Below are 13,806 nucleotides of genomic sequence, written 5' to 3'. Positions count from 1 at the left end.
AACTATAATTGAATGACATTTCATAAGCAATATTGAACAAGAAAATTTTTAGCAGAAAAGGCTTTTTAACTCAGGGGTAATGTTAGGTTCAAGTTGTATGCATAGTCACATGGTTTAGGTTGAGAAATTGCTACTAAACCTCAAGGCTTAGACAACATTTTCAAAACTATTAGGAAACCTTTGTAAAAAATGAAAAACAGAAAGACACAACACATCATTTTCAACACCAACATAAAAAGGTTTGATTTTTCAGTAATGTTCCTGTTTAAAAACTAATTTCTGTTAGTCAAGGTTTCTTACTTGAGCCAATCACACTGACTACTGTTCACTTAAGGTGCTTTGTGTGAAGTTAGTCTGTTTTGTTAACAGGAGACATTGATCGACAGAGATTACCAGGGAGAGAGACTGGATACTGAGATAATAACGAGATGAGAAAATGTGACACAGTGAGGAGATTAATGCAAGCAGAATAGTCAATTACTGTCAAATAGATGCAAATTGAGGCTGGAAACAGTTTAAAAAAAATAAAGCTGTTTTTTTTCCTCACTGCAGGTCGAGAATGTCTAATTTAACTCGTTTGCTGTGTCAAAATGTTTCTGTTGCTACAAAGTAGAAATTAAGAGTTTCACAATTTTACTTAAATAGCTGAGACACTGCAGACAAGTTTTGTCATCTCAAACACACACAGACACACACACACGCACACACACACACACACACACACGACAAAGAAAAAAAAATAGGGAAGTACATTCTTGTACTTCTTGGATATCGCATGACCACATAAGGTCATGACAGTGTCTGTGTTTTTCTTGTAAGACTGTCTATCAGACATTTCTATTTGTAGGATACACCAAAGTCTGTCTGTAAAAGATAATGACATAACAGTTATTACTGTATGTAGCTTTAATCTACTTTAACACCCAACTGTCTGTCTGTTAATATATCTATCTGTGATTTTTCTGTTTTATGAGTCATTTTTTCTTAAATTCAAGTATCCATGACAACCTAAAATGCTGGCTAACTTGAGTGAGTTTTTATTCCCACGATGTCTTATTTAGCTTCTTCTGTATTTGGAAATACTGGGGAGCAAAGAGGAACTTAGAAAGTCCCCATTGATTGAAATGAAACAAAATACTTCCTTTACTGCACACAGTCACCCTTTATTTATTTATCCAGCAGACCTAATATATGTTCTTCACAAGCCAAGACAGGAATTTTAACGAAACTCAGAGTACAGCATGTGTCATATGATAACTATGCTGAGATTGTTACATAAATGAATGTTAAAATAGCTCGCACTGACTTCATAGTTGGAGTGTGTAATCAGGTCTCCTTGTAAAAGCCTAAAGTTTACATGCCAACATGCCAATAGCTCTTAAGTGATGGCTTTCCTTAAGAGACTGAGAGAGAGAGAGCAGAGAGGCAACTCCTTATATAGACGAATCATCTCTTTCTCCGTCTTGCTCTTTGCCTGTTTTTTCAGCGCTGGGCCCAAACATTTTACAGGACTGAAAAACAGCTAAGGTTCTCCTCTGGGGTGACCAGTTTTATTTCTGGACACTTGTCAGATTCCACTACAGCAACCCTTTAGTCACTTTTCATTATTGCTCACATTCAAAAACTCACAGAGTGCGCAGTGTTGGGCTCACTCATATGTGTGTGTGTGTGAGAGTGTGTGTCCCTCCCCACGTTGGCAGGACCAGTAGGTTGTAGTGATTTATAATACCCTTCTGCACGGCCCAGTAATTCCACGAGGCTTTACTTAATGCTACTGGTAATGTCACAGTCACTTTTTTGCCATCATGATTGTATGATCAGTGATCCACTGTGAGCTCTAGTGGTCTTTCCTACAATTTGTTCGGCTACAGACTCGAGCTGGATAAAGGGATATATTGTCTGAGCTTTCCCCTCGTAGGTGAGCATGACTGAGAATAAGGTTTCTATAAACCAGATGAGAGCTACACAGCCATTATAGGACAGGGTCAGCGCAGTATAAATTGAGAGCAAGGTTTCCATAGAGGAAATGGTACGCATACGAGGGTCACTGCAGTGTAAGTTGAACATAAGGTATCCTCAGAGAGAAGGGAAGGTATAATAGGTTCCTTATAATATAGGGACAAAATACAGTTTCCATCAAGGAAATGGCAAATAATAAAAAAATATTACCTTGAACTGTGACAGCCAGTGCAGTAGACCTGAATATGCATTTTGTTGCACTAAGCCAGTGTCTCTGACAGCTTTTTACAATTTATTTCTTGTGTCTTGTGATGGTTAAAAAGAGAATCAAATCTGAGATTTTGAAATGATCCCCACAGGCATAAAAGTGTGTATAAAGCAGATCTATACGAAGAAAAGGTGACTTCTACATGCAGGTGCGTATGCAGTAGCAATCAAAAGCAGGCAAATGAATATGTAGTGAAATCATTTTCATATAAACAACAGTAAATAAGGATTTCCATCAAGGAAAGTGGCGCTACACTGAGGTCATTAATCAACACTCGCTCGAGGTGACTGGACACTGAAGTGCCTCAACAGCAGCTGTGATATAGCGTCACTGTGTAACACTACACACCCTGCCAGTCAGATAGCACGCTGTGTGTGTGTGTGTGTGTGTGTATGTGTGTGTGGTTGCATGTGTGTGTGTGGGCGTCTGGTTGCTATTTGTCTAAGATGGCTCAGACACACCTGCAGACATGGCGAGGCTTGTCTCATCAATTTTCATGTAACTATGCCTGTAGCTATGAAAAAGCACACTGCATGTTCAGCCAGTCATGGTCAGGAAGTGTGTTTTTCCGGATTATCAGACACAATGTTTCATCTTCAGTAGCTAGAATGTGAAATTTATTATTAAAAAAAAACAAATTTGTATATACATTTTATAAACTCTTGAATTTCTGAATGTGTAGGCAACGCTGTGAAAGAAACAGCTGAGAGCAAAACATTTAACGGAAATACATCATGGTTATGTGACCACAACCGCTTTTTAGCTCTTGCATTTGGCTTTACATATGTTTCTAAGCTTGCATCATACAGCATGTGAGGACACACAGTATGTGAGTCAATGCACATTCACGTCTAATCTTCCCCTTTTCAGGACAGGAGGGTAGATTGAATTCTATTTCATGTCAGCAGAACACTTTTTTAAAAAAAAAAATCTTACTTGAATAAAACCCTCTTTTGCTTGACTGAACTGAAAGGACATTGACCACAACGCCACAGGCACAGGAAATATGGGTGGGTGTTTATGTGTGTGTGTGTTCACATGACCTCACTCATTCACATCTCTACAACTACTTCTGTTTAACCTGGTGGTACCTTCAACGCACTTTTGTACCTTTCATTTCCCCTTTTCATTCTAAATGTGGGACTTGAAAATCTGGGTGGAGATGGGTTTAACTGCTATTATGCAAAAATGCTGCAACCTTTTCTTCAACTATAGGGTGTGTTGCCCAATGTTCAGATCAGGGCATGTGAGGGAACATTTCCTTTATAATCCTAACATAGAGAATTCATTTTAAGACACATTTAATAAAAGGCTTCTTATGAATTCATCTCACATTTCCTATTGAGTTTACTTAACTTCCTCTCTGTGCCTCTGTGTCTGACATCATTCAGCGAGTGTGTGTGAGTAAAGTAAAGCAACCACAAGAATTCAGTGCGCCATGCAGGAAACACATAAGTCTCAAGACAGAGGGCCCATTCTTACACAAAGTGGGCAGGGTGCAGTGACGTTGTGACCAAAACACACACACACACACTCACAGAGAAAGAGGAGGAGGAGGACGGGAAACAAGAGTAGAGAGGGAAACAGGAACAGAAAGTGAAGACTTGTCAAGATGTCTGGGTGAGGGGGATCAGAACAGAGAAGGAGCCGGATGCCTAAACAGAAACAACAGAAGTTTGAGCAGCTGACTGGATCAGACAGGAGGGGAGACTTGAACCTGCCACTTCACAAACGCCCGCGGGGTAAGGTGCTGCTTTGAAATAGATCTTGAGTGCCGGCAATACTTTTAAACAGTTCTGAGTGGTGAGCATTTATATATAAGCTGTTGATGCTTTTTGCTGTGTTACTCTGGGAAAACAAAGGCAAAATTCTTGCTATTGTGGGAGGCTCTTTTTATAAAAAAATATATATTTTGGCAGTACCATCTAACAGGATGTTTGACAAGTTATGATGATAAACTGATAAGTTTCTTCCTGCCTTTGAGTGCTGCAGCGTGTCACTATAACACACTCTTAGTTGTTTTCTTGACTTTTAAAATAAACATCTAATTTTGCGCTAAGAAGAAATTTTACCATGTGATATAATCTCTACTTGCTACATCAACCATATAGAATGACTTTCTGTTCAATGGACCTTTGCAGAAAAAATGTTTTCTGATGATAGTTTCACATTCTGCTCCTACTAAGAATGTCCTCCACTTTGCTCCTTTTACTCAGTCAGGATCGAGTTGACACAAGTCTGAACTGCAATAGGCTTGTGCACTTGTGCACTCACTGTGGAGAACTGTACTCCTCTAGACTTTTAGTGACAGCGAAACAGCTGCACTTCCACGATAGCTCAAGTTTTGAGCAAAAGAACGTATGATATGAGACTTGAATTAAGTACGTGGGTTTAATAGTTTGTTGCTGGTCCAATCAAACTGTGCATCAATATGGACTGATAAGGGCTTTGCTCTGACTGTGCGCTCGGGGCAAGTCATTAAAGATTCCTGCCTTGCCTTCTGTCACAGCTTTGTCTTTTAGGTCACACATGTTCCTTAAAAAGCAGCAGGGGCCATACTGATCGCAATCATAACATTTTTCTCAGCCCCTTCCTGGCTTTGTGTGCCCCAGAAATGGCCTTTTCCTGTATATGAATGGCTCCAGGAGAGCACAATGTCATGAGAAAGTGAAGAGTCAGAGAGTCAGTCAGAGTCTTAGAATGGCATCTCAGTGAAATCATATGAGCCAGGGAAATATTTAAAGCTTAATTTAAAACATACTCAGAGCTATTTTTATTATGAAAACATGGCTATACGGTCTATAAAATGACCTGTTGTTTTTAATTTTCATTAAATGACAAACTAACCTCAACTCAGACATACATCACCACCAGTTGGAGTGTGAAAACCACAGAGCTGCAAATGGCCGACAGAGAGACACTCAAATGTTTACCTCGAGAAGAGTTTGAACCATCCGAGTGTGAAACTATCTGAGCTTGAGAATTTTCTGTAGTAATACAATAAAAAAAACTATTTTGACATTAAAAAGGTAAAATGAGATCATATCATCCATGATCTAAGATCTTTTTTTACATTTCCTGTGTTACTTCTTGTTAACACTGCACTAGTACACCCATGTTTAGACACAACTTTCAGTGATCTCACTGTTCCGGGCCACAGACTATAATTATCATAACACTTAGTGACTTATTCATTCCATTTAATGACTTAACCTCTGATACATTGTTAGTCATCTCTTTTTCTATAGCTAGATCGCCCCTCTATGCTGCTCCTGGCCTCTGTCTCTCTCTTACAGACATATTGTTCAGTGGCTCGGGCTTGTTGTGTTGACAGTAGTTTCATAATGTAAGGGAGTCGCTCACTGAGACCAGAGTGTACACAAAGGTGATGGAGCTCAGCCAAGCTCATCACAACAGCATGTACCTACAGTAAAGAAAATAATCACGAATAATGCGGCGGTGACACAATCACTCAGAGCAATGTGCTCAGTCTTCATTGTGGCGGTGGTTCTCAACCTTCAAATATAAGGTTGTGTATTTGCGATGCCCTAGTCACTGATCACATGTCTTCTGGTTATAACGGTGAGTTTATTTGAATCATTTTTAGAAGTAATTCGAAACACACAAAGATTAGAAGAAAATCTGAAGAAATGTGCATCATTTTGTGTAGTGGAATTTTTTTTTTTTATGCTTTCCTATCCTCTTAATCATCTTTCAACCCACCAGGTTTAGCTCTTTGTGGGGGTCATGACCACCAGGTTGGAAACCACAGACACTTCGATGAAAGGTTAAAAAAAGGTCAGCTTGCACCTGAAATCTAAAAACAAAGTATAAACTTTACAGGCTCAAAAAGCCCAGAAGTGCTTGGCCTAAAATGCACAATGGCTTGTGTGACCTTGTAACTAACATTAATTGAATTTCAGTTGCAAAAAAATGTAACAGTAAGCCAAACAGACAAATATAGTTTTCAATGTGGTGATTTATTTTAGGTCAGTGCTGGCTTCGGTGAAACTGCTTACTCTGAACTCTCACTTTGACGTTTCAGGTGACGCACTTGCTACTTAGCTTTAAGAGCTCAGTTTCCTGTTGAGAAAATGAACAGGAGGGAAGTTAGTGGGCTGTCTGAGGGTAAACCAATTTCACACATGAGACGCAACGCACAGCGACATCCACGCCAAATCTATTTGCTCTCCACTTGCAGGTGCATCTTCCTCTCCCTCTCTCTCTCTCTCTCTTTCTCTCTCTCTCTCTCTCTCTCTCTGCCTAAGAAGCAGCCAAATGTGAGATGAAAATCTTTTCTCCCTCCTGCATCTAGAATACAAAGGAGCCCTGTAGCCGTGAGCTACAGAGACTCTAAGGGACATACTTAAGTCAAATGGTGTTTGAAATCATTGAAAAACTATCGTTGTTTAACACCATTTAAATAAAGACGTCGCCTCAAGGCCTTGGAATTAATCAAACAGTCTATATTCTTAGAGAAAAAAGAAACAATATTTCTTTTATTTCTAAGACTTATCTTATTGCAGCCCCTTTACACCACATGAATACCTCACCTTATGTTTTCTTCTCCAGGAGAGCTGTTAAGAAGAGATTTCATCTGTGGGCAGAGGAAAATGTTACAATCAGACATTTATGAAAACTAAGGCCAGATCCTGTCTATCTCCTCCAATGGGAACCATTAGCCGGCTATATTCAGATGAATCTCCTGCAGCATGGTTCTCTCTAGCTTACCTCTCTCCCTCCTCTCGCTTATTTCTGACACTCTGTCGCACTCTCTGCCTCAGCGGGACTCTTAGAAAGATTGGTTTCCACTATCTCTCCCTCAGACACAATCTCCCTCCATTTCTTTCTTTCTCTCCTTTTGCCTCCTGTCTTCCTCAGAGGGACTTTTAGAGAGATCTGCCCAGAATCCTGAATGACTCCTCTGCAGTATTAATGAGGGGAAAGCTGAAAATCTGAGGCTGACATTGACAAGAGGGGAGAGCAGGAGTAGAGACATTAAAGATGGAGACAGAAAGACAGATTGGAGGCAGGGAAGGGAAAGAGGGAGGAAGACAAGCTTTCTGCTGGAAACTAAATGTTCACTTTCTCTGTATTTTTTTTGTTCCACAGACACACCCAAACTCAACCACCCCTCTACAACTGGATTAAACTAAATCAAGAGCCAAAGGGCAAGAGGACAGGAGAGGACAAAGAGCAAGAAAACGGAATAAACAGACTTGGCTGATTTGCGGCTTTCTTCAAGATCAGAATCATCACAACGGGGCCATTTCAAAGAAAACCTTCCTATAAACAGATTTTCTTTTGGTCTCTTGGATTTGTTTCAAAAAAATGCTTTGGCCTTTTAACTGCTTGACAGGACACTTTAAGGAAGGAGGCATATATGAAGTCACCCTCCACGTTTCCAGTGATTCCAACTAACATAAACAACATAAGCCTGAGAGCATACACAAACATCACACAGTCAGCAGATAGAAATCTGCGTCTCAGGGCATCTATCTAAACTCCAATCATCAAAAGCAGGAGACATGAGAACATGAAAGCACTGAGGCTGACCTGAAAGTAAAACTTCATATCTTAAAACTCCAAAGCGGCAACCACATAACATAAAAGGACTTTAATTTAAATTAAAAGCATATCTTAATTATTTTTGGTGTCTCCAGCTGCCTACTATGCACATTTACTGTCTTATGAGCTTCACAAACCTCTAAAGGATTAATTGAAACTTTACAACTGCCAGACAGACTCAATTAAAAGGAGTCACAGCCCCGTATCCTAAAGCCATGGATGGGAAAACAGACAACATCCAGGATTTTTTCAACCAACTTTGGAGCTTTGCAACAGACAAACACAACCAGGGTGTCTACAACACAGTCTGCCTGGTGGTTCTTCTAATTCTTCCCCTGCTGGTCCTCCTCACTACTTTGGTGGTGTGCTGCCACTGCTGTTGCTGTCGCCATGCCAACGGCTGCTGTTGCTGCTGCTGCAAACACACTATGGCAACTGCAGGGTCGGAAACGAAAAAGAAAAAAAATGCAGCCAATACGGAAGACTTGTGGATCTCTGTGAAGACGGGGCCGATGACACCTGACAGGGTTGCCCTGACCATGGTGTAGGAATCCCTTTAAAAAAAAATAAAAATAAAAATATTGCTGATCTTGGGTCAGTGGACGCAGTGGAGCTGATGAAGTGTCAAAGGGGCAAAAAACTCTGACTATCTTGGACTCAAAGGAGGCTAAAGGAAATGTTCAAACAAATGGGGAGAACTTCACATTGTAATGGACACAGCTTTGGTTTAACAGTGTACAGATTCTTGTAATTTTGTATTCATATATATGTGAATATATATCATATATATATGTAGTATGTGGAGGTTTTATGACAATGTTTACAGCATTTTGTATGAACTTTTTAGTGTGTGGTACATAAAGGAAAGAAATATGCTAGACACAAGCCTATACATACTTACAAATGTGTGTGTGTGTGTGCTTGTGTGGTTAGGTTAGAGAGAGAGTGTGTATGTGTGTGTGTGTGTGAGAGAGAAAAGTACAGTGTTATTGAGAGCACTTTGTTCTTAGAGCTCCCATGTGAAATTCATTGTGTCTGTATTTGGGAGAGAGAGCCAATTTAAGGACTGCCCAGTGTTGAGGTGGCTGTAATACTGCCTACTTTTCACATGCAGGCTGCAATCTAGACTGATGATTGACTCTCACTTTCTGAACTAAAAGCCTTCCAAAATGTTGAACTCACAGCATGCTGAAAGAAAACTATACCTTCATTCATATCGATATCTTTCCTGTTCTTGCTTTATTTGCTGTTGCAGTATTTAGGTCAAGGGAGCCTTAAAGGCACAATTTTTAATCCAAATGTAAACAAAACCACCAACAAAAATTTAAACCAAACATTCCTCTCAAACTAATAGTCTCTTAATAAACTCATTGATACTAGATAACAAATATATCTAAAGTCAATTAAGTTTTCCGGTTTGTTTATATCAATAATGCTTGGAAACCCAGCCACAGTCAATTATATTCGGTTGAGAAACAAACAATAATCATTTATTTCATCTTTCAGCTGAACTCCTCAATTATGCAAATAAATATACCTCAGAGTTATGTGGTCAAACAATCAGTGCTTTAAAAGTACAATTTTTTTTAACTTATTTACGTAGCAGAAACTCTGGAATAATCAAATGATTTGGGCTTTAAGTGGATTGTGCCAGAATGCTCATTTTTTTAAAAGGTGTATGACATCTCTAAGCCTGATACGCAGTAGCGTCTCAGCAGTATCATCGTCTTTATGCATTAGCTTACACTGGCACTAAGTTGATCTTCTTGTTCAAGTGCTGCTGGGAAAACAGGCCCCACTCATTTCATTACTGCTCAGACAGATACAGTCCCGTGTGGAAATCGGGGTTCGTCTCTTCTGCTTCATGTTCAGAGAGAGAAACTGTACTTGTTGGGCTTAATTTGAAAGCTTGCCCTGCAAAATAAAGCCCTTGTAGCAATGCATGATCACTAATCAGAGCTACGCCGCCCATACTGAGAGGTTTGCCAAGAAATAACATCATCGACATGTTCAGAGGTTGGCTCAACATGTTATTGTGGTTTGTATTTGTCAGAGGGAGATAACAGTCAGTTCACAGAGTTTCTGTTTTTATATGACAGAGGCAGGCTTTCTTAACAGCACATACAGTGAAATAATAGTCAAATAGATAAAAGACAGGAAAGATAAAACTACAAAAACACTTTCACATGCAAGTGAGTTTTGAGAAGACATTTTAGAAGATGATTCTTAAAAATAAAGAATCTGACACACAAACCTGAGATACAAGGCAGGGAGTCACAGCTGGGCGTCCAATGCTGCAATAATTAGACAACCCAACTGATCACAGATTTTGAGCATTGATGGGTGAAAAATACCTGTCATGTGATCGTTGATATTTTGTTTTTAAGATACAGGGGAATTTGTTTTGCTTTCAGTTTTCTGCCAGTGGTTTCATCAGTATAATTACAAGGAAAAATGTAGGCAGGCAGGAAAATTATGGTTCTGCGAAAATAATCAACTATTCAGGCATGCATGCATATTGATATTTTTTCAAGTTCATTCCAGTTGGCCTCCGGCTGTACTCAGTTAGCAGCTGACCATGAGTTACTGATCCTCATTATCAGTTTTCAGATCTATCATACTGTAGAGGATTGTTAGTGTTTTTACAACCCTATAAATGTTTACTATTCTGAGGTGTTAACATGTTCACACCATTCACACTTTTCTCCTCAACACCTATTAGGCAGTATTTGTCATATTGAACCTTGTCGTGTTATGACTTTCCTTACTTCCCTCACACATCATATTTGATTTTCTAGGGACTACAGTATGTAAATCAGGAGGCAAAGGGCAGAAATATAAATATATGTGTTTTGCTTTTTCCCCTTTGTCATTTTGCCTTGATCAGAGGGAATAGGGGTGGGGTTGGGGGGGATGGCAGGGGGGATTTGTCATCTGTTTGAACTGCAAATCTGCCATCCTGGAGAGTTTTCTATACGATAGCACCACTTTTTTTGATCCCATCCAATTATGCATGACATTGTATATTTAGGACATGTTTTTGTTGTTCCATAGTTGAAAAAAATGCTGAGGTGATTCTTTTTTTTTAATTATGTGCCTGGCTGGGCTTTGTTGGTTGCTCTGCATGCATAATTTATCTTGACATATAGAGATACAATGATAAAGGAGAGCACACTGTAGAAGATGACAGGGAGAGAAATAAAGTATTTTTCTAGCTTTGTGGAATCTCATTTTTCTATTTCTAATATAAATTGAAGTTAACAGAGCCTTTGAAATTTGACACCAAGTCATTATCTTTATGTGTAAGCATATCACATATTGCACCTGCCTCCTCTTTCAATGTGGCTGCCAAGACTTAAGAAGTATGCTCACAAAATTCAGTATTTACTGTGTAGAGCAGTGTGTACGTGATCACTTTTTGCAGAGTGTTAACACACTTTGCTTACTGAGACCACAGGAACTGTGACTGACTGTGAAATGTTAGGAAAAAAAACAAAACAACAACAACTAACAAAGAGCTGCAATTGTTTTTCATTTATGTACAGCATGACCTCTACTGTGCATGGCTTCAAACAGCAATAATTGATGATAAGCTGACAGTGGATGCTGTAGTGAGTTACAGAAATGCTTGTGGATGGCAAAAAACAACCAAAAAAAACCACATGCAAATAGAAATCTATATTTAATGAATAAAAGTGATGGAGGAAAGTTACTTCCGGTTTAAACTGTAAGCTGCTGAAGCAAAGCAATTAATAGGCACTTCTGCCTCCAGTGATCTTCATGAACATGTAATTTTCATCATCGGTTTGATGGCCATAGCAGAGGAACCTTTGATGCAAGTAATCAGTTTGGCTTGAGGAGCAGTTCATCTCTGACGAAATTAAAGCTCAGACATGTACTTTGGGAAATTTGTTCCGTCTCACGGATCCTGATTCTTAACCTGCGTGAGATTCTCAATGTTGTCAGGGTATTAGCATAACTTTAATTTCAGCATGTAAACAACATATTTGTTTATTTCAGTCTTTAAGGCCGGAGGACGTGGCTTTGAGAACAATCTTTCATAACTTGTAATCTTTTCACTTTGACATGTAAATGTGAAAAAAAAAATCTGGAGGTGAATCCAACTCTCTGAGAAATTGTTTTAATGTGGTTATAAATAATGTGTGATAAATTGTGAATAGTAATCAGTGAGCTTATTTTTAACACTTTAGTTAAGTGGTTGTCAACCTTTTTGGAAGACCTGACCCTTTGTAATGAGGGGCCCCAAGCTGCACATTTATGACTCCACCTGTACATGAAAAGTACACATATATAGCCTCATTCAGGTCACATGTGGGATATAAACTTAGCAAGCCAGACAGCTGTGGCTGTTAATTTTTGATGTGGGAAGCACAATTTAGTGTCAGACATCCAAACACCACATAATACTGCTGCTCAGGAATAGGCTACTTGAAGGTGGACTACTTGAGTAACACCTCTATTGCAAAATTTGAACCAGCTAAAATGCATTGTTTTATATTGGCACATGTGTGAAAGTGAAAATCAATCAAGGAAAAAAAATACATTCATGAAAAGATCAATATATACATCATTCAACTCAAAACGCTGCCACTGTATCCCTGCAATACCGGGACAGACCACCAGGGGTCTGCTTTAGCTATAATGTACCCCATAATACAGGAACTTGCACCATCATCATTAGTAATTTTGGTACTTTTTTGCTTTTTTGCTGTGTGACAGTTCATAGGCTATTTCGACATCTCTTCTCTTCTCTTTTGTGACCTCTCTCTGGTCTGCACTTCTCTCTTTCCATGAACAGCTCACACTCCACCCCTTAAAACAAACACTCCCTTGTTACAACCACGTTCTGTCATGGAAAAAATACATCACACTGAAACTCAGGCATAAGTATCAACCTGACCAACACAGCCAGACAAATGTATGTATGCATGCTACTGTACTGTATTTATACACACACACACATATGAGAGAGACTGAAAGAGAAAGAGAGAGAGGGAAAGAGAAAGGGCAAACTTCTCTTTCACCCCTTTGTGTTTATCCTGGCACGGAAAGAACAACTTGCCTTGCAGAGCAATGGCAGGAACCAATCTCCTTAAAGTAATTTGCAGTCACTGTGGCTGAAAAGGCCTTTCCCATCAATGAGCTTTTGTGAGACATTTCATTTTAAAGTTGAAATGAAATGCTATGCTAGGAATATCTGCTGCAAATTTGTTTTTGATGAATACACAGTAAAATGTTTTTCTTTTCTCTTTGTCCTTTTGGCCTTTGGGGATGAAGTGATGTTCCTGAGGTGTTGTTTGAGCAGTTTATGTTTGATAGCTGTATCTTTTTGTGTTTAAAAGGAGTAATCTGCTGCTTATATTCTGTCAGTACAGTTTTGGTTCCTTCCCAGGCAACCAGTGAGCTGTTGCCATCTACAGATTAGGAAAAACAGAATTGGGAAACTGTTATTAGACAAGACGGCAAACAGTCATCAGTTCCTGCAAGTAGTAGCTCAAGTTATTATGATGGCCTACTCTAGGAACACTGCAGTCATAGATAGAGAAAATCAACGGCACTCGTGTATTCATCAACCTTACAATTGGCTTAACAGGAACAGATTCAAGGTGAAATTCAGGTTTCATAATAGATTTATAATGTTAACTCAAAATATTCAAAATGCAATCTGAGCAAACTGATCAAGAGTGTGGTTGAAATCTCCACAAAAAAAATAGTGGGTGGACCTTGAGTTATGTTAGACTGTGAATAGATGCAGATTGTTGAAACTAAAGCTAATGATAGTCTTTGGATATCTTGTTCTATAGTTTTTAGGTTTAGGGATGCCAATGTCAGCCAGTCAGTAACTCCACCACTTTGCTCCAGACTGAAATATCTTGACATGTTTTGGATGGATTGCTGTGAAATTTGATACAGACATTCATGGTCCTTGAAAGGTGGAATTCCACTGACTTTCCTGATTTTTCACTCATCCAGTGAAATATCCCCACATC

General features: G+C 39.1%; 1 protein-coding gene across 1 annotated transcript; it reads left to right on the top strand.

Annotated features, from left to right (window-relative positions):
* Positions 1–3,647: 3,647 nt before the first annotated feature.
* On the top strand, positions 3,648–11,975 carry LOC122994278 (uncharacterized protein KIAA0040). The gene is made up of 2 exons (XM_044368878.1): positions 3,648–3,969; positions 7,340–11,975. The coding sequence occupies exon 2, from the start codon at positions 8,011–8,013 to the stop codon at positions 8,341–8,343; it is 333 nt and encodes a 110-aa protein (XP_044224813.1). The 5' UTR covers positions 3,648–3,969; positions 7,340–8,010; the 3' UTR covers positions 8,344–11,975.
* The last annotated feature ends 1,831 nt before the right edge of the window (positions 11,976–13,806 follow it).

Source organism: Thunnus albacares, chromosome 12 (assembly GCF_914725855.1).
Source record: "Thunnus albacares chromosome 12, fThuAlb1.1, whole genome shotgun sequence".
Lineage (NCBI taxonomy): Eukaryota > Metazoa > Chordata > Actinopteri > Scombriformes > Scombridae > Thunnus > Thunnus albacares.
Note: the sequence above shows the minus strand (reverse complement) of the source record. Positions and strands in the feature narration are given on the sequence as shown.